Source organism: Trachemys scripta, chromosome 14 (assembly GCF_013100865.1).
Source record: "Trachemys scripta elegans isolate TJP31775 chromosome 14, CAS_Tse_1.0, whole genome shotgun sequence".
NCBI classification, from domain to species: domain Eukaryota; kingdom Metazoa; phylum Chordata; order Testudines; family Emydidae; genus Trachemys; species Trachemys scripta.
This window is the reverse complement of record NC_048311.1, coordinates 35,520,494-35,547,347: the sequence shown is the minus strand read 5'-3', so window position 1 is coordinate 35,547,347 and position 26,854 is coordinate 35,520,494. Positions and strand designations below refer to the sequence as shown.

The 26,854-nt window shown below is 43.0% G+C and overlaps 1 protein-coding gene across 1 annotated transcript; it reads left to right on the top strand.

Annotated features, from left to right (window-relative positions):
• The first annotated feature begins 18,356 nt into the window (after nucleotides 1-18,356).
• Nucleotides 18,357-22,606, top strand: LOC117887090 (olfactory receptor 1019-like). The gene is made up of 3 exons (XM_034789332.1): nucleotides 18,357-19,268; nucleotides 22,030-22,063; nucleotides 22,551-22,606. The coding sequence occupies exons 1-3, from the start codon at nucleotides 18,357-18,359 to the stop codon at nucleotides 22,604-22,606; spliced, it is 1,002 nt and encodes a 333-aa protein (XP_034645223.1).
• The last annotated feature ends 4,248 nt before the right edge of the window (nucleotides 22,607-26,854 follow it).

The window sequence follows — 26,854 nt, the reverse complement described above, 5'->3', positions numbered from 1 at the left end:
ATAAAATGACTGCTTCTTGTTTTGAAGTGAAAAGGAGAGATGTTGACCAAGGGAATTATAATGTAGGGGATCTATCTTCAATATCCCCTGGAAAAAATAGACTGTAGGAGACATTCTTGCAGTGACCAAGATGGGGATGGAAAAATGTCCTCCCAGGATTTCTTCATCTCTAATTGTTATGGGGGAAAATGTTTGGAGATTAATTTTAAATATTATTCCCAAACAAAATTGGTATAAAGGTTTATAATACATATGATTAATTGAAGTTAAACTACTTTGCAGAGATATTGCATAGATTCCAAAACCAAGCGCTACAAACCTTGGAAGTTGAAGGTTAAGATTTCACTTAAAAGAAATCCAGCCCTGTTAAGGTATACAAATGCACAGATCAGGCTTGCAAACCACAGTAACTCTGTCCTGTCACAGACTCTTCCAACTTCTCTTATTGTTAAAACACACTGAAATTTGGTACATAGGTCACATTTGAATATTTATTGATGTATTAGTTGTAATTCTCGTTTCCTCCCATTATTCGTCATAAATGAAATCTCTACTCTGGCTTGTATTCACAGCTGGCAACTAAACATACAATTGTGATCGAGGTATTTTAATGTCTGTGCAGCCAGCTTAAATGAACCTAATTTTTAAAGCCCCATTGATTTGTTTCTTTTCCCCACACCCCTCGTCTTGTCACAACAATGGAGAGTTAAGATTTTTTGGAAGCCCCAACTGTGCATGTAATAAACCTTGTGTGATTATTTATGGTATCTGTCTTGGTACACTTAAGAATTGGGGATGATCTTATGAAATGTCTATATCTGTATGAAATTTCTGACAGTGGCTCAGCCCCAACTTTCCACCCCAATTTCCTTCTTTCTGGGCAAAACATCTTCTATTCCACAGTCACCAGACCCAAGATGCTGGCCGGCTTCCTCTCAGGGCACCAGGCCATCTCCTTTACCAGCTGCCTCACCCAGTTCCATTTCTTCCACTTCCTGGGCAGCAGGAATGCCATTCTGCTGGCTGTCATGGCCTGTGACTGCTACATGGCCCTCTTTAACCCGCTGCACTACAGGCTGGTCAGGAACCCACAGGCCTGCCTGCGGCTGATAGCAGCCACCTGGGCCACTTCATCCCTGAACGTGCTGATGCGACAGTCATGACCTCCTGGCTGTGTTTCTAGTGCCTCAGCTGCTTCTACGACTTCCTCTGTGACATCAGGCCCCTGCTGAGCCTGGCATACTGCAGCACCCGCCTCAACCTGAGCCTCCTCCACGTCGTCACTAGGAGCTTCACACTGGGTTCTTTTGTCCCCAACTTCCTGCTGTACCTCTGCTTAAATTTCCTTCCTCCTGACAATCATGGCAAATCAGGACCAATATCTTTTCTACCTGCACCTCCCACCCCATGGTGGTGTTTCCATGCTATGTACCAACTCCCCTGGGGTCTCCTCTGAAAGGAACATTATAGTCATCCACATATACAATGTTGTCACCCCAATTCTGAACCCCATGATCTAGCTCTCAGGAACGAGGAGGTGAAATTTGCCCTGTATTTGCTGAACAGAAAACTCTTCCATGGAAGGACATGAATAAAAAAAAGACACATACAACCCTTTAAAATTATGATTAAAACCTTTTAGTCTTTTTGGACTCCAAGATTTTTAAGTACACATTAGATTCTCCCTCTCCCCTCATTTTTTCCCCTTCAGGGTGTCACTACAGGGCAGTGCTAAGTTTGTTTGGGTGCCCTAATATAATTTCTTGCTTTAACATGTATGCATATTGTTTAACTTTAATTTTGAATTTCCTGTGGGCCTTTGGGGGGAAATTACACCTTTGTAATGTATTCTACCCTAAATTAAGGACATGTTCTCTAAACCTTGACTCCATCTTAATGACTGCTGATAGTGAAACTTTGAAGGATAATGGTGAGGAAATTGCCATGAACCATACAAAAAAAACTATTCATATATTTCCTATATGCAAAATTTAATTGTTTTAACTAGATGGGACGTTGGAAAAAAATATGATAGGGCAGAGTTAAGGTTATTTTGGTGGCTTAATTGTGCATTTTCATTCCTTAATATGTTTGGATTTAAGTTTAATACTTTGATAAAATGTTATTAGTATAAAATATATATTTTGAATTCTGATTTGGAATCCATAGGAACAAAGCAACTCCTTTGATTGTCCAACAGATACATTCCTAGGGGTTAAGGCAAAGAAACAGTGAAAGCATATGGAAATAGAGATTGTCTCCTTTATGTCTTAAGGCAGGGCATTGGTCCCTTGAAAGAGAGGTGGAAGGATGCCATATCATTATAGTGACATGTGCCATTTTTTCATAAACTCAAGGTTGGATCTGTGGGAAGACTGTTTTCCCTTCAGGAGAAACACAATAGGAACAGGCATCCTTTGTTCAATTTGAAACATTGGATGAAACATAATTATTCAGTTATTGATTCAACATCTGGCATTTCTACTGACCAAGCATAACTTAGCAAATACAATGTTATCTTGTTTATTCTGCTTTCTCTTAGCTAATCACTATTAGCTAGGCCTCTGGTCTCTTAACCAAACTTGGAAGTTCTTGGGTTTTAACACTTAATTTTGTATAATTACAAAATCCCTGCAATGCATTTTACCCAAATTTACTAATGTAAAACATTTTCTCTGTTTTAACACAGATTTTGTGTGGTACTTGCAAAGGGAAGATGGCAATAGAATATATAACTGCAGCAGCCAGTCTGCATTGGACAATGAAAAACAGGTTGTAGGGGACAATCCTGGCCCTTGAACATAACGAAAAGTTGGCAATGAACTATGTAATGTGGGAGAACAATCTGTGTTAGCCACTGAAAGATTGATTCTACAGGAGAAATCACCATGGCAAAAATGGGTAGAAGGAGCTGAACAAATGTCATAGCAGGACTCTCTCATCTCTACTAACTGTGGGGCAACATTAGATGAATTATTATTCATTATTTATTATTATTACATGAACACCCTTAGGCATCAAATGAGATCAGAACCCCAACGACTTGGCAAAGTAAAAAAAAAAAATAGTGAGAGCCAGTCCCTGCTCCCTAGAGACCTTCCAAAGTAAAGTGTTTCAAAGGGAAATATGAGAATTAGGCAACCATGGGCTAGATTCACTAAAGAACGTAGGTACCTATCTGCTATGTTAGGTGCATAAATCCCAGAATCAGGCCCCACTGGGAATCACAAAACCCTGCTCAGCTGCCTCAACTCTCTTGGAACCTAATTTTTTTCAGGAAAAAGTTCCCTAGGCACCTATGATTCTGCCTCTGAGCATGAGTACTGAAGCCCCATGCCAGGTATCTGGACATCTGAGCCCCACAGTGATGCAGAAAATAGGGGAAGATAGTTGTTCCTTCATCTAACCAGCCTGAGGAGCCTGATCTGGTAAGCATGCTCAGAGTTCACGTACCAGATTAGGCTCCTATAGGCAAGTTTATACAAAACAAACGGGACGGGGGAAACACAAGGTGGAGGAGTTCCCTGATAAGTTTTAGACCAGTTGTCGTGGTATTCATTCAGCATGTGGGAGACCCCCAGTTGAAATCCCCCCTCTGCCTGAAAGGGAGAAAGGATTTGAACAGGGATCTGTCACCTCTGAGGGGTTATGATATATTGCGATGTTGGGCTTCCCCAGTCCCTCCTATTTAAGCTGTTCCACTGTGAATAAATAATGAAAGAATCCATAGGCCAGAGAGACAGAGAGAGAGAGAGCGAGAGAGAGAGAGCGAGCAAGCATGAGGATGACTCTTCAGCCTGGTGATTAGAGTGCTCACCTAAGACGTAGCAAATCCCCTACTTTCCCTCAGGTAGAGAAGGAACTTGAAATGGGGGTCTCTCACATCCCATGTGAGCAGGAGCGGCTCTAGCTTTTTTGCCACCCCAAGCATGGCAGGCAGGATGCCTTTAGCGGCTTGCCTGTGGGAGGTCCCCTGTCCTGCAGATTCGGTGTACCCACCACCGAATTGCCGCCGAATCCGCGGGACTGGCAGACATCTGACAGGCAAGCCACCAAAGGCTGCCTGACTACTGCCCTCGCAAGGACCGGCAGGGTGCCCCCCCACGGCTTGCCGCCCCAGGCATGTGCTTGGAGCGCTGGTGCCTGGAGCCGCTGCTTCACGTGAGCATCCTAACCACTGAGCTAAAAGTTATGCAGGAGCTCTTCCTTCCTCCGCCCCCCCATCCCTCAGCTTCTTGGAATAGCACCATAGGCACCAAACACCAAGAGAGAGGTTGCAGCTGAGAATCCCAGCCAGAGGGAGGCACCTCCCCACATCCTGGACATAGGCACCCAACTCTAGGAGTGGGGCGGGGCTTAGTACACAACCCTCTTCTTGGAATCTCCCGTTGGCTAGCTTAGGCGAGGAGCCACCTATCATGCTGATTTTTTTGAATCCCATTGTGAGGCACCATAGAATCATAAAATCATAGGACTGGAAGGGACTTTGAGAGGTCCTCTAGACCTCAAATTTTACAAGTGTACTCTCCATGCTATTATCTAAATCATTGATGAAGATATTGAACATCGAGGTGATGCAGTTGCACAAATCCCACTGAGTTTCAGTGTGATTTTGCTCCTATAAGTCACTTAAGACCTTTTGAAAGGTTTATCCCTAGTTACTGAAGAAGACAAGAAATCAGGACACTTGGGTTCTATTCTTGACGCTCCCATTGGCCTGCTGTGTGACCTTGGACAAGTCACATTCCCTATCCGTGCCTCAGTTTCCCTTTAGTAGAATTAAGGTAATGGTGCTGTCCCATCTTTCTAAAGTGCTTTATAAGATGTGCATGCAGCTGTGCAGATTTCCTTGCTAGCAGAGCTGTTGTCATTCCATTAATCCAGGGGTTCCCAAACTGTGAGCTGCGGCCCAAAGATGGGTTGTACCATAGTCTTGGGTGGTTTGCTGGCGCAGACATGGGGAGGATGAGGGGCGTTGAGAAGAGGACAGCAATGGCGTGGTGGCCAGCAATGGACTCTGCCCAGAGCCGGAGGAGCTCAGCACCGGGGAAGCGGTGACGCCAGGCGATGGGCGGAGGGTGAGGAGAAAGGGCCATCCCCATGAGGTGGCGACTCCCAGGGCAGCTGGAGGAGACTGGAGGGTTCACGGCCATTCCCGCTCTGAGTCACCACCCCCCGCAATCCAAGGCTGCCGGGCCTCCTGGATCATCAGCCCCACAGGCCTCCCAGGGACAATGCCGTGATTGGGTCCATCAGCAGCACAGGTGGGCCTCAGGGATAAAAAATTGTGAATCTCTGCATTAAGCAGTGGTGTAGGGCTGTTCTGAACAGAGATTCAGTGCTTTCTGTTAAAAATCATATTTCAAACACTGAATATTATTACCAAAGCCTGAAATGCTTTTGACCAACACATTTTCAGTTTTTGCAGAAAATAAAAATTTCCCGACATTGTTTCTGATAAAAAGTCATTTTTTGTCCAAATTGTGTTAGATGGAAAATAGTGACCAGCTCTAGTGCTGAGGTTGAAACAGAGCCTGGGAGGAGCCAAAGATCCTAAAAGAATTAGGCACCGAACTCCCAAAGTGTGGTAATGGGAGTTGGGCACTTGACTCCCTTTGCTGCTTTTGAAAAGTCCAGCCTACATTTCCAGCATAGAAAATAAATCTGCCCTGCAAAAATTAGATTTAAATAGCAGGTTAGATGGTCTGGTATGGTCTAAGTATATTTACTCCTCCCTCAGCATGGGGGCATGGACAAAATGACCTCTTGGGGTCCCTTCCATCCCTACATTTCTATAACGCTATGTAAACAAAATCTTTGGAACATTTTCATACAAACAGGTCTCACTCCCAAAGGGTTACAGCACAGAGATGATTAAAAATTGGGATCATAGGCAAATTAATTTCAATGGGATTTGGCCACTCGACTCCCTTGGGCTCCACTGAAAATCCCAGACATAGACAATTACTCTCAGCCTATTTACAAATTGGATGCAAATATCTTCCAAGAAACTGATGAACAAATGTGGAAGAACTTTTGTGTTTTAATATGGCTAAACGTAAATGTATACATCTCAGAATAAACAATGTAGGCCATGCTAACAGGCTGGGGGCTCTGTCCTGGGAAGCATTGACTTTGAAAAAGATTTTGGGGGCACCGGAGGGTTTGGGGGGATAATCAGCTGAACATTAGCTCCCAGTGCAATGCTGTAGGCAAAAGGACTAATGTGATCCAGGGATGCACAAACAGGGGAATCTCGAGTCGGAGTAGAGAGGTTACTTTACCTCTGTATATGGCATTGGTGCAACTGCTGCTGGAATACTGTGACCAGTTCTGGTGTCCACCATTCAAGAAGGATGGTGAGAAATGGGAGAGGGTTCAAAGAAGAGCCACAAGACTGGTTAAAGGATTAGAAAACATGCCTTATAGTGATAGACTCCACGAGCTTAATCTATTTAGCTTAACAAAGAGAAGATTAAAGTCTGACACAGAGAAAGGTACAATGTGATCCACTGAGTGGAAGGTGAAACTAGACAAATTCAGACTGGAAATAAGATGCAAATTTTTAACAGTGAGAGTAATTAACCATTGGAACAATTTACCTGGGGTGATGTATTTTCCATCATTGACAATTTTTAAATCAAGACTGGATGTTTTTCTAAAAGATCTACTCTAGGATTATTGTGGGGAAGTTCTATGGCCTGTGTTATACCAGAGATCAGACTAGATGATCACAATGGTCCCTTCTGGCCTTGGAATATATGTATCTATGAACTCCCCTCCTTTTAAGTTTATCACTGCTTGCCTTTGTGATGCACTGTACCTTAAAATAGCACCCTGTAACCCCCATACTAATAATTTGTATATGATTATGATATTTTGTACAAAGGTTGTCATGTAAGATATCCAATGAAAGGTCATGATATATTGAAACTCATTGTTCTGTCAAAATACCTGTATCATCATTGTATATGGAATTATGATATTCTGCTATATGGTTGATGTGAAATATGTTGTGTGGCTGGGAGATGCCCACCGCTAGCTATCCGGTGGCAAGAAAGGAGGTGACCCACATCCAAACAGGCGTTAAGCCACCACCACAAGCCATTGACTAGCAGGGGAATTGTAAACAAGAGGTTTACAATTCTGTAAGAGACGGTTGTGCAAGCACCACACAATGGGGATTGCTCAACTCTATGACTCAGTTGCGCAACCGCCCACCAGGACATGCCTAGGCCAGTATCTTCTCTGGGACATGAGATGAATTGAGAGTTCAAAATAAGGGACAGTGGCATCCTGAGACCACCACTCTCCTCCCCCTCCTATGCTGAAGGTAACAAGAATGCTGGGAAGACAAAGACTTTGAACTGAGGAGATTGGTCCCAGGCTGAGGAGGAAATTCAATCTGTGGATTAAGAACTGTAGCCTGCCTGTGACATCCAGTGGGGTGAGAAAAGCTGTATAATCCAAATCTTGCTTAGTCTAATAGAGTTTAGGATTTACAATGTGTGTTTTCTTTTTATTTTCTTAGGTAACTATCTCTGACCTTTATGCCTTATGTCTTTCTGTAGTTAAACTTATTTGAATGTTTTATCTTTACCAGTGAGCTTGTCTAAAGTGCTTGGGGAATTTGCTCAGATTACAAAGGCTGGTGCATGTCCACTATCCTTTGACAAAGTGGCAAACTAATTAATGAGCTTCAAGAGAAGGTCTTGAGCAGTGTAAGATGGTGCATTTCTGGGGTGCAAGACTGGGGCCTGGGGGTATTTGCTGGTGTCTCCCTCTACATAGTTCATGAGTGGCTTAGAGAGCATTCATGCAACTTACTTGGGTGAGTCTCTGTATGTTGGTGGCTGAGTGATAACAGCACCTGGAGTGATAACAGCACCTGGAGTGATAACAGCTGCTTGTCACTAGGAAAGCATCATGAGAGACAGCCCAGGCTGGAGAGTTAAGGTAGATGAAAATTTGCAGTTTTCCAGTTTTCAGATGGAAAATAAAACTTTTTTTGTAGGAAGGAGATTTTGGGGGGAAATTTTTGTTTTGTCGCAAACCCAGTTTTTGGCCAGTAAATTGTTCATCCTGAAACTTAATGGTGTTGCTATAAATGTCAAAGACATCAACTATTTTCCTGCTGATCAAATCAAGCAAGCAAGAAGAGGGACAGTCTCTTGTGAGTGACATTTTAGTTTGAATTGTGAATGGGTGGAGCTTCGGTTGTGGTCAGAGCAGGGAAGATTAACACCACTCTTTCTTTTGCAATATGGACTGGGGATGTTCAAACAAAATAACTTTGCAAGCAGGGGCGGCTCCAGGCACCAGCGCAGTAAGCGCATGCCTGGGGTGGCAAGCTGTGTGGGGCAGCATGCCGGTCGCCATGAGGGCGTCAGTCAGGCTGCTTTCGGCAGCATGCCTGCCGGAGGTCCGCCAGTCCCGCAACTTCGGCGGAAATTCAGCAGGGACGCCGATGCTGTGGCACCAGCAGACCTCCCGCAGGCATGCCACCAAATCCGCGTGACCAGCGGACCACCAGCAGGTGCGCCGCCGAATCCGTGTGACCAGCAGACCGCCCCTGTTTGCAAGGGGTGCCTAGATGTTCCTGAACCAGCTCTTCCAAAGCATCCCCACCATGCTCCTCTGCTAATATGGGAAGGTAGGTAGAAAACACAATTCATCTAATAGTTCAATGATTTCCTCAGCGCTAAGGGTAACATTCAGAAATTCTCAAAACCACACTCTGTGTTGGCCAACTTTATGAGTTTGTTACAGTATAAAGTTCTCAAGTCAGACCCCCAGCTGGCATAAACTAATGGAGTCATTGGGACAGACCCCCAGCTGATATAAATCAGCATTGCTCTATCAGAGTCAATGGGGCCATATCCCCATCTGATGTAAATCTGCACGTCTCTATTGGGATCAAACACCCAGCATTGCCCCATTGGAGTCAATGGGGACAGATCCCCATCTGGCGTAGATCAGCAATAGTGACATTGATGCCTTATTCTTGGAAGAGGCATTGCTTCTGCTTTGAAATGAAACTCTTCTTCCCCTGAATCATACTTGGTTGGACAAGCTGGTTTTTCATTTGTTTAGCTGGGGCCCTACTGAATTTCAGTGAAGGTCAGATGCCCAAGTCCTTTAGGCTCCTTTGAGAGTCCCAGCCTGAGTAACTGAAAACACCATGATTGTCTAGGTCTTAATCCGACAAGGTGCTGGGAATTGCCTTTAAAGGCTCCCAACTCCCACTGAGAACTCTTAAGTTACTGGGATTTAAGGAGATTTCCTGTAGGAGTTCGGTGTCCAGTTCCCATTGAATTGACAAGGGAATCAGGTGCCTAACTCCCTCAGCTTCCTTTGAGAATCCCAGCCTCACTAGCATACAGGATCAGGTCCTGGTGAGTGAAGGTGGTACATTATGCAAGTCACATGGCTTTGATACATCCTGGAAAATGAAGTCCAGTTGGGGACGTGCTCAAAGAGGATAATTGGGACATGAGGCACCTGAACTATAACTCCCACAAGGCACAGCAGTGCATTTCAGAATTAAAAGACCTCAATTTTTGGATGAAACAATGCACTTTTTGTCTGGAATATTTCATTTGTCAACATAAAATCAAAACAATTATGGTTTCAGGTGTTCAGTTTTTTCAAGACAAATTTTGTACAGAAAGGAGAAACTTTACTGAAAATTTGTATTTACTTGAAAAATCTTATTTTCTCTTCAAAAGAAGTTTTAGCAGAAATGTTTTGAGCATCCACACATATAACATAAGGAATCAGACAGAACTGGCCAACTTTCCCAAGAGCAAGAAATAGCAAAATAATAAAACAGAAAACAAGTTTAAATGGGGAGTAAGTGAAATCCACTTCACCTCAGTACATCCTTAACTGAGGATGTTATACAGGTCAATGGCTTATCGAGATGGTAAGAAATATGTTGGGAGGTGGGAATAGCACCTGAACTGAACCAAGCTAGTGTATTTAGGAGCTATCAATCAACATGTTTTAGAGCACAAGTCGATTAGCAAATGATGGACAGGAATATTTTTTTCCTTTCTGATATATAGCAGAGATGGAACGGATGCAAAAAATAAATAAATAAAAAAAGAGATGGAACGGATGCCTTAAAGCCTAAGGGTCACACCTTCAGCTGGTGTACACTGGTAGAGCTCTCTTCTCTTCCCCAATTTGCAACTGCTGGTCCCATTAATCTATGAGGCACAACTGGAGCTGAACTGGGAGTAGAACCCAGGATTCCTGACTGGGACTCCCAGCTCCAGATATACTAGACAGAACTCCCATGCTTAGACCAGCTCTGCTCCAGAATAGGGTGATCTGCACCCCCACTGTGAGCCCACTGGACCCAGGACTCTATTCAGTTAATTGAAAAAAGCTTCTTTTTCCCCATCATACTCCCGAGAGCCTCTTTCACATCCTTGTTCTTGAGGCTGTAGATGAGAGGGTTTAGCATGGGGATCACCAGTGTATAGAACATGGACACCATTCTGCTCTAGTTGGGAATGGATATAGTGACTGGCTGGGCATAGATGAAGAAGGCTCTATACCTACCTACTGCAGAGCAGGTCTTGAAAATGGTGGAGGGGATGAAGGCATAGGAGATGAATATCACCACCATGGTGACAGCTATGATGACATTGCAGAGGGTGAATTCATGACCTCATTGACATATGTGTGACATATATCATTCCTTTTTGTGTCACAATGTAACATTTTGCTTTTCAGTTTTTTTAACTTTTCCTCCCACTTTCTCCTTTCCTTTCCTTTTCTTTTTTTCAGTGGCAAAAATGGAAAATGAAGCAAAGGCGGGGGGAGGGGTGGAAGTGAGGAAAAAGAGAGGAAACCAAAAAATGAAAAACTGAAAATAAAATTTTCAATAAACATTTTTCGCGAAAAATGGTGAATTAATGAAAAAGATTGCTTTCTGATACTTGTACATTATTTCACATTTTCAGGAGTTTTCATGAAAAATATTTACCAGTTTTCGATTAGTTCAAATGAGCGTGTGAGGTCTTAGTTATCACTTAGTTTAAAGGAGGTTAGATTGACATATAGAGTTGGCCAGCGGAGTTGCAGCCTAAACTTCCATGTTCAATTATATAGTGCCGAGGCTGCTGGGTTTTCAGATGGCGTCTCCAAAATTGAGATATCTTCCCCCACCATCCTGATTTTGATTACAATGTCTGAATCTATCTCTGTTGGTTGAAAGGCCAAGTAATTCTAGAGGGAGTGCTCTATTCTGATTTGTCCTGCGGCCCCTGGGTGGAGTTATGGGAGGGAGAGAAAAATAAAGCCATGAGACTTTAAGAAGCCTTGTCAGAGACGGGTCATCAGTTTATGCTATTGTATCTTTATCTCCAGAAGTCACAGGACTGGCTGAAAAGGCATTTCTTCATTTCCTGTGCTGGGGTGAAGGAACCCAACGGCATCCTCAACTTCAAATAATTTTCACAGACTGGTGAGTCTCCATTCTCCAGCCAGCTAGCGAAAGAGGCAGCAGAGCTGAGACAATCACCATCAATGGCAAACAATACTGAAGAACTGCTATAAGAGTCACAAAGTTCAAAGGAATTTCTTAAATATGCAGTCTTTCTCCTTTTAGTTTTCCATTTTTGCCAGCAGGGATATATGCTAATATGCAAACATGCTAATAAGCATTTTGTAACAGCAAAGTATTGGGCGGAGGCAGTATGTGTGTGAATATGTTTCAGTGTGTCTGGTTGAATCCACATGAGAATGGCCCCTACACAAGTAATTTATCAGATTTTTAAATCAGACCTAAATTAAATAATTTCTGCCTTAAAGAGACCAGACAGATTTGTAGATTCATAGATTTGTTCTGAGGTCCAGAAGGAGGTGAGAGGCAGACCAGTTGAAAGTCTCTGGGTGAAGATAAAAGGGTGAAAATACAAGGGTGATGTCATGGTAGGGGTCTGCTATAGATCACGAAATAAGGAGAGGAGATGGATGAGGAATTTCTAGAACAAATAACAAAAATATCTAAAACATAAGACCTGATAATAATGGGGGACTTTAACTACTAAGACATCAGTTGGAAAAGTAATATGGCAAAACACAAAATAGTCAACATGTTCTTGGAATGTTTGGGGGACCACTTTTGTTTCAGAAGGTGGAGGAAGTAACCGGGGGAAAGCCATTTCAGACTTGATTAGGACTAACAAGAAGGAATTGGTTGAGAATCTGAAGGCTGAAGGTAATTTGAGTGAAAGTGATCATGAAATGATAAATGTAATAATTTTAAGGAAAGGAAGGAGTGAGAGCAGCAGAATAAGGGCAATGTACTTCAAAACTCAGCGAATGGGTAGGTAAGGTCCCATGAGAAGAAAATGTAAGGGAAAAAGGAGTTCATGAGAGTTGGCAGTTTCTCAAAGATACAGTCTTAAAGGTGCTACAGCAAACTATCCTGATGTGAAAGAAAGATAGGAAGAATAGTAAGAGGCCAATATGGCTCCATCAGGAGCATTTAATGTTGTGAAAATGAAAAAGGAATAAAAAAAGTGGAAACATAGGATGCTAAGGATGAGCACAAAAGGACAGCACAAACATGAGGGACAAAATCCGAAAGGCTAGGGCACAAAATGTGTTACACCTAGTAAGGGACATAAAAGGCACTGAGAAGAGGTTCTCTAATACTATACTAGGAGTAAGAGAAGGGCAAAGGAAAGTATAGGTCATCTACTTAATAGGATAGGAGAGCCAATAACTGATAATATTAATATTATCAGTTATTGATAATATTAAGAAGGCTGAGGTATTTAATGGTTATTTTGCTTCAGTCTTCACTAAAAAGCGTAATGGTGACCAGATGTTTAACACAATTAATATTAACAACAAAGGGGAAGGAACACAAGCCAAAATAAGGAAAGAACAGGTCAAAGAATATTTAGATAAGTTAAATATATTCAACTCAACAGGGCCTGATCCTAGGGTACTTAAGGAACTAAATGAAGCAATCTTAGAACCATTAGCGATTATCTTTGAGAACTCATGGAGGATGGATGAGGTCCCAGAGGACTGGAGAAGGGGATGAAAAGAGGATGAAAGAGGACCCAGGGAATTTTAGATCAGTCAGAACTTTGGTACCTGGAAAGCTACTGGAACAAATTATTAAACAATCAATGTGTAAGTCGCTGGAGGATAACAGGGTAATAAGTTATAGCCAACATGGATTTGTGAAGAACAAATCATGCCAATTCAAACTCATTTCCTTCTTTGACAGGGTAATTGACCTAACAGATAGGGGCAAAGCTGTAGAAATTATATTTCTTGAATGTTCCATTGTCATAAGCAAAGTAGGAAAATGTGGTCTAGATGAAATTACTATAAGTTGGTAAAATACTGAAAGACTGTGCTCAAAGAGTAGCTATCAGTGGTTTGCTGTCAAACAGGGGGAACATATCTAGTGGGATCCTGAAGAGGTCTGTCCTGGGTTTGGTATTATTCAGTAAAGAAAAGTACAAAATACTATACCTTGAAGGAAAAAATCAATTGCACAATTAAAAAATGGGAAGCAATTGGCTAGGTGGTAGTACTGCTGAAAAGGATCTGGGGGTTATAGTGGAAACAAACTGAATATGAGCCAACAATGAGATACAGCTGTGAAAAAGGCTAATATCATTCTGGGGTGTATTGACAGGAATGTTGTATATAAGACACAGGAGATAAATGTCCCGCTCTACCAGGCATCGTTGAGGCTTCAGCTGGAGTACTATGTCAGTTCCGGGCGCCACACTTTAAGAAAGATGTGGACAAATTTGAGAGAGTACAGAAGAGACCACAAAATTGATCAAAGGTTTAGAAAACCTGACCTCTGAGGAAAGGTTAAAAAAAACTAGGCATGTTCAGTCTTGAGAAAAGAAGCCTGGGGGGAGGGGGGAGAACCTGTTAACCATCTTCAAATATATTAAGGGCTATTATAAAGAAGACAGAGATCAATTGTTCTCCATGTCCCTTGAAGACAGGAAAAGAAGTAATGAGCTTAATCTGCAGCAAGGCAGATTTAGGTTAGATATTAGGAAAAACTTCTAACTATAAGGCTAGTTAAGCACTGCAATAGGCTTTGAAGGGAGGTTGTGGAATCTCTGTCATTGGAGGTTTTTTTAAGAACAGGTTAGACAAATACCTCTCAGGGATGGTCTACGTATACTTGGTCCTTTCTCTGTGCAGGGGAATGGACTAAATGACCTTTTGAGGTCCCTTCCAGCCTTACATTTCAATGCTTCTATGATCATCCCCTGATCTCTGTTTTGAGACGCTAAACTTATTGATCTCTTTAATTCTCTCACTGTAAGGTATTTTCTCCGCCACTCAAATAATTTTTGTGGTTATTTTCTGCCCCCACTCCAATTTTTCTACATGAATTGAGGGCAACTGTATGTTCATGAGCTCCAATTGTGATGTTGTGTCTAAAAAAGCTAATATCTTCTACCATCAGGCATTTATAGACCATGATCAAATCATGTCTTAACCATCTCTTGAATAATTTAAATAGATTGATCTCCTTTATTAGTTCATTGTAAAACCTCAACTCATTTTTGTATCTCTTCTCTGGACCCTTTTCATTTTCTCAATGTTCCTTTAGAAGCGTGCACACCAAAAGTGGACAGTTCATCTCTACCATGCCGTATACAAAGGTAATTAACCTCCTGATTCAGAGATAGCCATTTGATGTGACCTATCTACTGCTCTCACAACAGTGAATGCATTAATACAACTAGCCTCTTTCAGGAATGGAGGGGCAGGTTGGGCTGGGGGGCTTAGAATAGTGCTGAAATGGAAGAATGAGAGAATTCAAGAAGACCATTGAAGGATTTCCCTCCAAAAATTAACCTGCAGTACTCAGAAGAGTCTGAAAATTGCTAGCTCGGTCAGTTCAATAGGAGACGCATACCCCTGAAAATCCCAACTTCAATAATCTAGCATGAGGCAGAATTAACACTTCATTGGAATCAGAGAAACACAGACATCTCTGCATCTTCAGAGGAGTCCCTGAACATCTTCAGGTGTTGCCCTAGATTCCAGTGTTGAGATCTCAGCTGTCTTTCATCTGACAGAAGAGAATCACATCTATGGTGACAGTTTGTGAATTCCCTTACAACTTTGACTAACCTGTTTTAAAAAAACTTCCAATGACAGGGATTCCACACCTTCCTTTTGAAGCCTATTCCAGAGCTCAGCTACCTTTACAGTTAGAAAAAATTTCCTGATATCTAACCTAAGTCTTCCTTGCTGCAGATTGAACCCTTCACTTCTTGTCCTACATTCAGTGAACATGGAGAACAATTGCTCACAATTCTCTTTATAGAAGTCCTTAACATATTTGAAGATTCTCATCAGGTGCCCCTTCAGTCTTCTTTTCTCAAGACTAAAAGTGCCTAGTTTTTTTAACCTTTCCTGGTAGGTCAGATTTTCTAAATCTCTCATCATTTTTGTTGTTCTCCTCTGGTCTCTCTCCAATTTGTCCACAAATTTCCTAAAGTGTGGCACCCAGAACTGGACACAGTACTCCAGCTGAGGCCTCACCAGTGCCAAGTAGAGTGGGATAATTACCTCCCATGTCTTACATACGACACTCCTGTTAATGCACCCCAGAACGGTAGCCTTTCGCAACTGCATCACATTGTTGATTCTTATCCAATTTGTGATCCACTATAACCCCCAGATCCTTTTCATCAGTACCACCACCTAGCCAGTTGTTTCTCATTTTGTAGTTGTACAATTAATGTTTTTCTTCCTAGGTATAGTACTTTGCAGTTTCCTTTACTGCATTTCAGTTTGCTCATTTCAGAGCATTTCTCCAGTTTGTCAAGATCCTTTTGATTTCTAGTCCTGTCCTCCAAAGTGCTTGTGAACCCCAAGATAGGTGGCTATCCAGCTTGATGTCATCCAAGCTGGATAGACATCTGTCTTGGATGGTTTAGAAGCAACAAATCTGCCTCTTGGCAGGGGAATGGACTCAATGACCCTTGCGGTTCTTTTTAAACGTATGATTCTATGATTCACAGATGTTATAAGCATACTCCCCACTCTATTATCCAAGTCTTTAATTAAAATATTGAATAGTACCAGACCCAGGACCGACCCAGACTCACAGATTTTAAGGCCAGAAGGGACCATTGTGATCATGTTGTCTGACCTCCTGCACGTTGCAGTCCACAGAATCTTGCCTACCCACTCCTGTAATAGACCTGTAACCCGGAGTTGAGTTACTGAAGTCCTGAAATCATGATTTAAAGACTTCAAGTTACAGAGAATCCAACATTTACTCTAGTTCAATCCTGCTATTAATCCACGCCTCATGCTCCAGAGGAAGGCAAAAACCCTCACAGTCTGCCAATCTGACCAGGGGTAGATTCCTTCCTGATGCCAAATATGGAGATCAGTTAGACCTTGAGCATGTGGGAGAAATGCACCAGCCAGACACCTGGGAAAGAATTCTCTGTAGTAACTTAGAGCCTTCCCCATCTAGTGTCCCTTCTCTGGCTATTGGAGATATTTGCTACTAGCAGTTGCATATGGGCTACATGCCATTGTAGGCAGTCTCATCATACAATCCCCTTCATAAGTTAGGTTTTTTTGTCCCCACTGCTCCCCGTGGACGGCTGTTCCAGAATGTCACTCCTCTGATGGTTAGAAACCTTCATCTAATTTCACACCTGAACTTGTTGATGGTCAGTTTATATCCATTTGTTCTTATGCCAATATTGGCCCTTAACTTAAAGAACTCCTCTCCCTCCCTGATGTTTATCGCTCTGATGTATTTATAGAGAGCAATTATATTTCTCCTCAGCCTTCATTTGGTTAGGCTAAACAAGTCAAGCTTCTTAAGTCTCCTCTTGTAAGGAAGGTTCTCCATTCCTCTGAATATCCTAGTAGCCCTTCTCTGTACCTGTTCCAGTCTGAATTCATCTTTCTTAAACATGGGTGACCAGAATTGCACACAGTATTCCAGATGAGGTCTCATCTGTGCCTTGTATAATGGTAATTACACTTCCCTGTCTCTCCTGGAAATACTTCTCCTGATGCATCCTAGGATTGCATTAGCCTTTTTCATGGCCACATCATATTGATGGGTCATAGTTATCCTGTGACTGACAAGTACACCCAGGTCTTTCTCCTACTCTGTCACTTCCAACTGATATGTTCACAGCTTATAGCAAAAATCCTGTTGTTAGTCCCTAAGTGCATGACTTTGCACTTATTCTATTAAATTTCATCCCCATTTCTATTACTCCAGTTTTCAAGGTTATCCAATCTTCTTGTATGATATTATTGATGTTAAAGTCTCATTCTCCCATCTTTTTATAAATCAGTGGGATCACACATGAGTGGATAGAGGCTGCAATTGTCCAACTTGGCTGAAGAGATGTGCTTTGTATTACAACTGTAAGGAATAGCGGATTAATTTGTCTGCTAATCTAGAAAAGATGCCTTCCAAAAGAACAACTCAAATTTTATGAGGAATTTTTTTGTTTAACTTGGATTACGAGGACCTTATCTGCTCACAGTCAAGTCAAAGGCAGCTTTGCCATCAAATTCAATCTATCTATGATGAGATTTTCAGTAGAATTTTAGTGAATTAAGGACGCAAATATTATAAAAAGTCAATGGGGAGTTGGGTGGCTCATTTTGAAAATCACTCACAAGGTACTTTTTTATCCTTTCCATGGTAGCATTTGAGCAATTCCAAAATATTAATGATTTTATTATCACAACACCCTCTGAGTTCTGGAAATAATATTATCTTCATTTTCAGGACCAGGAACTAAGGAGCAGAAAGATCAAAGCTGAGAGTTTTCACAAGAGCTTAATGGTTAGGCCCCTGATTTTTAAATATATTTAGGATCAATTTATGGTATTTAGGCATTTAGGATTAAAGGTATTGATCAGAATGGCCCCTTCTGGTCTTGGAATCTAGGAATCTAGGAGCCTTGTGAGATTTTGCAAAAGCATGTAGGTGTCTAACACTCATTGAAATGAATGGGATTTTGGTCCCTTGGCGCTTTTGAAAATTTCACTAGACACAGAAACACCTTCAAAAATCTGGTCCTAGGTGACTAAATCCTATTGAAATTTAATGGATTTGAGTGCCCAATTCCCTCTGGCTGCTTTGGAAATCCCAGCCCAAGTGACTGGGCCAAGGCCTCACAGGAAGTCTGTGGCAGAGCTGGAAAATGAACAATGATCTGCTGAATCTCAGACCAGGGTCTATTCCACATGACCATCCTCCATCTTTTCATGAAGCCCGTCATTGCATCTTCTTCATTTGCCTCTTCTTTAATCCTTATCTCACGCCTTTTCCATAGGATTTAACAGCCATGGCACCAGTGAGAGAGCAGAACCGCACAGCAGTCACGGAATTCATCCTGCTGGGGTTTGAAAACGGTCCAGGATGTCAGATGATCCCCTCTGTATTGTTCCTGGTGATTTACACAGTAACCGTGCTAGGAAACACCATCCTGGTCCTCATCATTAGAGTCAGCTCTCGCCTTCACACTCCCATGTACTTCTTCCTCATGAACCTGTCACTCTTAGACCTCTGCTTCACCTCCACCATTGCCCCCAAAGCCATTGCGAGCTTCCTAGCAGACAGCAAAGCCATTTCCTATAATGGATGTGCCACACAATTCTTCTTCTTCTGTCTCTTCCTCACCACCGAAGGGTTCCTCCTGGCAGTGATGGCATATGATCGATACGCCGCCATCTGCAACCCGCTCCTATATCCTGTCACCATGTCCAAGTGGGTTTGCATTCAGATGGTGGTAGGGTCATATATCTGCGGCGGTGTGAACGCCATGGTGCAAACAGGCTTCACCTTTACGCTTCACTATTGTGGGCTTAATGAGATTGATTATTTCTTCTGTGATGGCCCTCCCTTGATTAGTCTCTCTTGCAGTGACACGTACATCAATAATCTTGTGATGTTTACCTTATGTGGATTCATTATAGCGAGCACTGCCCTGATTGTGCTCATCTCCTACACCTATATCATCTCCACCATCCTCAGGATTCGCTCTGCCGAGGGAAGGTGCAGAGCCTTCTCCACCTGCACCTCCCACATGTTGGTTGTGACTTTATTTTATGGGACCACTGCTTTCATGTACGCCCAACCCACTTGGTTATCTTCTCTGTACCCAAGGAAAGCGGTATCCGTGTTTTACACCTTTGTCATCCCCATGTTGAATCCCTTCATCTACAGCCTTAGGAACAAGGATGTGAAAGAGGCTTTGAGAAGGACTATGGGCCACAAACCCTTGACAAAATGAACCTTGCATTTCAACATAGAGACAGAACATAGCGTGTCACTGTTCATTTTAATTTGCACAAAAAGATGGAGCAACAACAACAACAAAAACCCTACAAAATTACGACACACTGTTTCATTGTTTTTCTTTCTTATTTTTATCCAGCTATAAAACTATGAGTTTTTGAGACATCTGGGTGGAAATCTAGTACAATAGCTCATCTGTCTGTTCATCTCTCTCTCTCTGACTGTCACTATCACCTCTCTCTCTCTCTCTCTAGTTAACACTATAATCACACTTGTGCATGTCGGTGAGTCAGGAGATCATTCAGACATGGAGATGAACAGAATTCTAAAATGTCTTTATTATTTGTAGAGACCTTCATGCTTCAGGACATGAGTCAACCACTGGCTGCCTGGGCTAGGATGAAATTTTCCTCACAGTTTAGCCTATAATTTTCCTTTCTCTGAAGCAGCTGATACTGGCTACCACTGGAGAAGGGTGCCTGGACTAGAAGAAACACCGGGCTGATGCTGCATGGCAATTTCTCTGTCAAGTGACAATACAGCATGTTAAAAACAATAAAGTATTTTCATAGACTTGAAATCTTTGGTAATGTTTTTACATTCCTATATCTGTAGAATAGGTAATAGCCATCTCCAAATCCTCGGGGAGCTGAAATTAGTGTGCTCTTCAAAAGGATTTAGGTATCTAACTGCTACTTTAGGTGCCTAAATCCAACATTTCAGTGTCACCGAGCTCCACAAAACCCCTGTCGCTTAACCCTGTAGGCCTTTAAAATCCCTAGGTGCCTGACTTTCCAACATTCAAGTCCCCAAGACACTTTAGTTTCTGCCAGTCAGCATGTGCACAGCCACCTTGGTCTAAGTGCCTGGGTGCCTATCTGATCCCTAAGCCCCAGTGGGTTCCTCAGAGCAGGTGTTGCACCACCTAACTAGCTGGTGGGGCTCAGAGCACACCTAAACAGACACAAAATGATGAGGGTGGGGACAGGTGAGGCCTCCCTTATAACTTTTATCTCATGGGTTGAAGCACTCACTTGGGATGCAGGAAACCTGAGTTCAGTTCCCCTCCCTGCGTGATGTGCGGTTGGTATTTGGACTTGGATTTCTAGCCTCCTAGGTGAGTGTCCTAACCCTGGGCTATGGGATATCATAGGCTGAATGTCTCTCAATATCTCCTGTAGAAGATGTTCCACTTTGTATGAAATAATTAAGTATACACCGAGCAACAAAGGGAGCAAGAATGAGTCTATTGTGAAGCGGTTTGGGCATCCAACAGAAAGATGCTGTTGGACAAACCCTTCCTCTTATCAGGCAGAAGGCAGAACTGAACTGGATTCATCCACATCCTGGCTCACTACACTAACCACTTGACTGAAGGTTGAAAGGGAGGCCTCCCCAACCCACCCCCTGTTATTCATAAAACCCCCGCTCAGCTGCTGAATCCTTTAGGCCCCTAAACTCACCCAGTGCCTAAATTCTCAGTGTAAATGTTCCCTAGGTGTCTATGTTTCTGCCTTTGGGCATGCACGCTGCAGCCTCACTTGGGGATCCGGACACCTATTGTCCACTTGAGCAATTCCCAAACTGGGAGAAGGTGGGTGTTCCTCTGCTTATCTCACTTGCAGGGTCTGATCTGGTAGGATGTGCTCAGAGCAGGCCTAGATCCACATAAAAAAAGCAGGGGAGGGGCAGGACCTCCCTTATAACCTCTAGCCTATTGGTTAGGACACCCTTGGTTCTAGCCCCATGTGGGGGAGAAAGAAGCTGAACAGGAATCTGCTATCTTGCAGGTGAGGGCCCGAACCACTGAGCTATCAAGTATTCAGATGTGGAACTCTCTCAATTTCTCCTGTTGAAACCATTCAACTTTGGAGGAATAGAAAAAATTATAGGGCGGGGCGGGGCGGGGGGGAGAGAAAGACTGCATGAGATTGACTCTATATCATGGTGGTTAGAGCCCTGACCTTATCTTAGAAGACCTTGGATCTGGTCCCCCACCTCCAGTGATGCTTTAATTATTTATTCAAAGTTGGACTACACCAATGAGAGAGATTGAGGGGGCCCCACATGAGAATATCCTATAGCCCAGTGGTTCGAGCCTGAAATTGGAGGTGGCAGAGCCCCCTCCGGCAGATGGGGGATTTGAACCAATGGTCTCCTAGGTGACCACCCGGACCGCTGGGCTAAACGCAATGATAGAGGGAATTCTTCCCCACTGCTTGCAAGAAATGCCTTAGGCACCAAACTCCAGGCAAGGGCTCACAGCTGAGAATCACAAGCAGAGGTAGGTGCAGAACTCCCTGAAAGGGGTGGGGCTTAACACACAGCCCTCTGCTTGGCACCTCCCATTGGCTAGTTTAGGCAAGGAGCCACCCAGCATGCTGGCTTTGTGAATCCCATTCTCAGGCACCTGTCTCCCTGCATTCATTGTATGGGAAGCCTGAGCACCGAACTAAGGCTTTGTGAATCCCAGTGATTTTCAAGGCACCTAAAAGTTAGTACTTGTGACTCTGATCATCACAACACCTAAATCCCTTGGTGAATCTAGGCCTAGGTACCAAAATACCTTGATAAATCAGGGCCAAAATGCCTAAAAGTTAAATGTTGCAATACTTAAGTCCCTTCGTGGATCGAGCCCCAAATTACTTCCATGGAGCTACATTGATTTACACCAGCTGAGGATCAGGTTTTTGCAGTATCTCAGATGCCTTGGTAACTGCTGGAAAATGGTCAACAATGTGACACCTGTATCAGGTTGTGGCCACTGGGGGCTAGATCCACAAAGGGAACTTAGTCTTAGACTGGGCCAGAGGGAGATGTCTCTCTCTGCTCTGTTGTGAATCAAGAGTAACTCCACTAAAGTCAATGTAGTTGTACTTTTGTAAAGCTTGTGTCAGTGAAAGAAGAACAAGGCACATTCTCTGCATTTGCAAGAGGCCGTGAATTTAGTGACAGGAGCTTATGAAAACACTTGCGTTTTTTGACCTGGCCATGAAATGAAAACATTTTGGGCCCCATTCTGTATGTTTCACTGAAGCAAAATTCCACTTACATTCAATGGGGATTTTGGTGGTATATGACTCGTAGATTTGGGTGCACTCTCAGCATTTAACAGGGAGGTCTCAGGACAGTGATTACTGAGTTTCTCTCCCTTGCAAACCTGGGTAATGAAACTCTGAATGCACCACATGTTTAAATAAAGATCTAATTATGAAGGGACAGATATTCTCTCTGTTTCCAGAATGTGAAGATTTACGGCTAGAGCCTGGAACTCTTACTCATATTCAGAAGCAGTAAGGCCCAGATCCTCAAAAGTACCGAGGCATCAAACTCCCACTGATTTCAATTAGAGGTAGGCATGTAAATATGTTTGGCGGTCTGGACCTTTCCCCCTTGTTTAACCTTATTGGCTGCAGTGAGGCTACTCAAGTGACTGCTGTCCATTCACCATCTGGCCTTTAGTTTAGTGGGCTCTTTTTATGTTTCTGTGGTTTTAATATTATGATCAGATTGAGAACAATCATGCTGCTGTTACAGTCGCTGTGAGGTTTACCATTGATTTCAATGGGAGAACATCTACTGCCTATTGAAAACAATATGTCGACATCCATGTATGTTCCACTTCCTGAACTTCACTCTCTCAGCCAAGATAATCATACACCAGGGGCTCCTTGCATGCTTTCATTTCCTCACTAGCTCCTTGTTTGCCACCCTCCCATCCCCCTCAATTTCAGTGACTCCCTCCAATTCCCCCAATCCTCCTCCAACAGGTGTTTTTCCCTGCCATCCTCCGTCCCCCCCATTCTAGGGTTCCCCTTTTTCTCCTCCATTTCAACAATGTTCACAACCCCATTCCCACCTTTCCCCCACATTCCCCTTTAACACTCCTAGTTATTTGTCTTCTTTCTGTCTTGGTAGCAAGTCATGCAGGGTGTCAGGATGTTAAACTATAGTGGGAAGATGGGCAGAGATGAGATGGAGTATTGTCATGATGAAAGGCTTTAATGGCGCCATGTATGATCTATTGAGAATTGCAGAGGTGGTTGTCGCTGTGGCTGTGCTAATCATGATGGCTGGAACTCTATGTGTCCCACATTTTTCCCCTTTTGGTTTTCTGATTTCCCCCAAAATCAACAGGGCTCTGGCCACTGATGCCTAAAGCATTCCCTGATGTTTTGGAATTGGTCAGATAATAGAATATCAGGATTAGAAGGGACCTCAGGAGGTCATCTAGTCCAACCCCCTGCTCAAAGCAGGACCAATCCCCAGACAGATTTTTGTCACAGATCCCTAAATGGCCCCCTCAAGGATTGAGCTTACAGCCCTGGGTTTAGCAGGTTAATGTTCAAACCACTGAGCTATCCCTCCCCCTGATAATGGCACCTAGAATGCCGAGGTGGGCACCCATCCAAGTACTAGCCAGGCCAAGGACAGTTTACCTTTCGAGATCAGACAGGATCTGGTATCCAAAAATTATTGCATTACAGACAGACAGAGAAATGCTGTTGAGTTGAGTGTGAGACCTTCAAAAACTTAGCCAACCATGGGGAAATAAGTCTCTTTGAGGTGTTCTTTCCCTTAATTAATGGATCTGTCATCGTTAACATTCTGCTAAAACTTGGGCTTCCTGCACTGGATTATGTAGGAATCCATGGCAACTTCCATGCCTATGAAGTCAAAAGACTTGGCTTGTGCTGGGCAAAATGGCAAGCAATTCCAAATGAAGGGAGATTTGCTGGAATTGACCTGCCCCCGACCCAATGGAGCAGAATTCTTCTCTATTCTATAAGAAACTAGAACAGATGGTTCTATAATATTCTATTCTAAACTAGTACTGGTGAGTCTACTCTATTCTATTGTTGTACAGGTGGGTTTATTCTATTCTATTCTAGGCCTAAAGGTAAGATTTTTAAAGGTATTTAGGGGGCTAGTGGCATTTTCAAAAGAATCAAGCTGCCCTAACCCCTTTGTAATCAATGGGTTTTAGTCACCCAGGGCTTTTGAAAATCTTACTAGGTGCATAAAATTCTTCAAAAATCTGCCCCTAATTCACTGACATTCCCTGCTGCTGCCTACGCGCACCCAGGTGTCAGCTCAGTGCACTGCTCTCTGCAATTGGGTGGACAGCTCAGCCTACAGATGCAACAAAGTGTACAGACTCCTGGTAGCTATCCCATCACTGTTGCTCCTGACCTGGCTGGCAAAATCATGGAGAAAATCATTCTAATGGAGATGCTTATCCCAGGTCCCTCACTGACACCATACGTTCCCATCTTCCTGTTGAGGTGGAATGTAGAAATTTGTGGACTCTGATTGTACATTGGCTGTGGAGTGTAAAATGAGACCGAATTTGAACTTTGACCTTTAAGCCAGAGTTCACCAAAAGAATATCAGAATATTCAGCTATCCTCTTGGCTCAAATATGTTAAAGTGAATGTGAGTGACTTGGCACGACCGTGCCTGCTTGTTCCAACCACTACACATTACTCCCCTCCTAGAACTGCATAAGCCCAACAAGTCCTGACTCCTATGTCCAGCGATAACCACTTGATAGGATTGATCTCTCAGTGCCAGGAAGAGCACCCAGGAGTCCTGGGATTTCCAATGTTTCTCAAAAAGAACAGGAGTACTTGTGGCACCTTAGAGACTAACAAATTTATTAGAGCATAAGCTTTCGTGGGCTACAACCCACTTCTTCGGATGCATCCGAAGAAGTGGGTTGTAGCCCACGAAAGCTTATGCTCTAATAAATTTGTTAGTCTCTAAGGTGCCACAAGTACTCCTGTTCTTTTTGAGAAACATTGGAAATCCCAGGACTCCTGGGTGCTCTTCCTGGCACTGAGAGATCAATCCTATCAAGTGGTTATCGCTGGACATAGGAGTCAGGACTTGTTGGGCTTATGCAGTTCTAGGAGGGGAGTAATGTGTAGTGGTTGGAACAAGCAGGCACGGTCGTGCCAAGTCACTCACATTCACTTTAACATATTTGAGCCAAGAGGATAGCTGAATATTCTGATATTCTTTTGGTGAACTCTGGCNCAGCCGTGTTAGTCTGTATCCTCAAAAAGAACAGGAGTACTTGTGGCACCTTAGAGACTAACAAATTTATTAGAGCATAAGCTTTCGTGGGCTACAACCCACTTCTTCGGATGCATCCGAAGAAGTGGGTTGTAGCCCACGAAAGCTTATGCTCTAATAAATTTGTTAGTCTCTAAGGTGCCACAAGTACTCCTGTTCTTTTTGAGGATACAGACTAACACGGCTGCTACCCTGAAACCAATGTTTCTGAGGCTAGACGAATACCCAGTTCATCCTCTGTGTCCTGGATATCCCCCCTTGTGTCAGCCCCAGTCAATGCTGCAAACTTTCCCATTCTGTTGAGTTTGGGTGGCTAAAAACAAACATGAACCAAATGAAACATGCCGTGAACTTGTTAATGATTCCCCTTATGACGGGATCCCCAAAGCTCTGGGGAACCAATTTTTCATTTCTGGAACTAGGGCCAGTTCACCTGCCAGTCAGGAGGGCAATGAACATCTCTACGATGTGACTTCCCCAGGCCATCCTCAATCATTAAGAGGCAGCCAGCTCTGAGATCACAGGCACAGCAATTGTGTGAGGTAACGACTCTTATTGCACAAAATCTGCAACATGCTATTAGCGATAAGCATTGTAATTGCAGGGGGAGGAAGTGGGTGGACGGATTTTGGATATAGGCTTTTATTTTTAGAGGAGCTAAGGTGAGTGAGGAGGAGAACAGCAAACAAACATTTCCCCTGTCTGTGCCTCAGTTTCCCAATTCTAAAACAGGGATAATTAAAGTGACCTCCTTTGTAAAGTGTTTTGAGATCTACATATGAAAAACACTAAAAAGAGGTAAAATTATTAAAATTGAAACATATTATTTGTTTCCCAAAAAAGAAATCAAAATGACAATTCCATGCAGAATTTGAAATTTGAAAAAAAAAGTTTAAAATTAGGAAATATCAGGGAAATACAATTTCTTTGCTTATTAAACCACATTTTGTTTTTTCCAAAAAAACAAATATTTCATTGACATGTTTTTTTTGGGACTATCTAGTGAGGATCTAGCTGGGACCTTCCTCCCATTTAGTATCTGAGACTCCCATGAGGAAGCGCTTTCCTTGTGATCCACAATCTTCCCTACACTGAACCTCTAGGACCCATAAGGAATCTGTGGACCGTCAGAGGTGTGCCCCATCAGGGCTGCAGGAAGATGAGTGGAGACAGTGGTTAGCAGAGGGCTTGTCTCAATGTGTAGACTGCTCCTCTTTACTCCCAAGGACCCCAGGACTGGAGATGACCACTGGTGGAGCTCACAAGTTCTGCTGAAACCGGGTTACTCACAACTGGGGCTGAGGAGAGTTTAGTAAACAAAGGAAATTTAGTAAACAAAGGAAATTCCCAAGCAAGTGTTTTTTGTTCAGGTGGAGTTAATATTAATTTAATATCAGTAATGCAGGGGATTACATCATAATCATTATCATCATTGTTCCTTCTGCAGGCACATTTTGCAATTAATAA

Excerpts from the sequence above, each read along its gene's own strand:
- LOC117887090 (XM_034789332.1), top strand. The coding sequence starts at position 18,357 with ATGGCACCAGTGAGAGAGCAGAACCGCACAGCAGTCACGGAATTCATC. Across the intron at positions 19,269-22,029 it reads AGGATGTGAAAGAGGCTTTG|TGGAAAATGGTCAACAATGT; the intron begins AGAAGGACTATG and ends CTTGGTAACTGC. Across the intron at positions 22,064-22,550 it reads CAATGTGACACCTGTATCAG|AATGTGAAGATTTACGGCTA; the intron begins GTTGTGGCCACT and ends CTCTGTTTCCAG.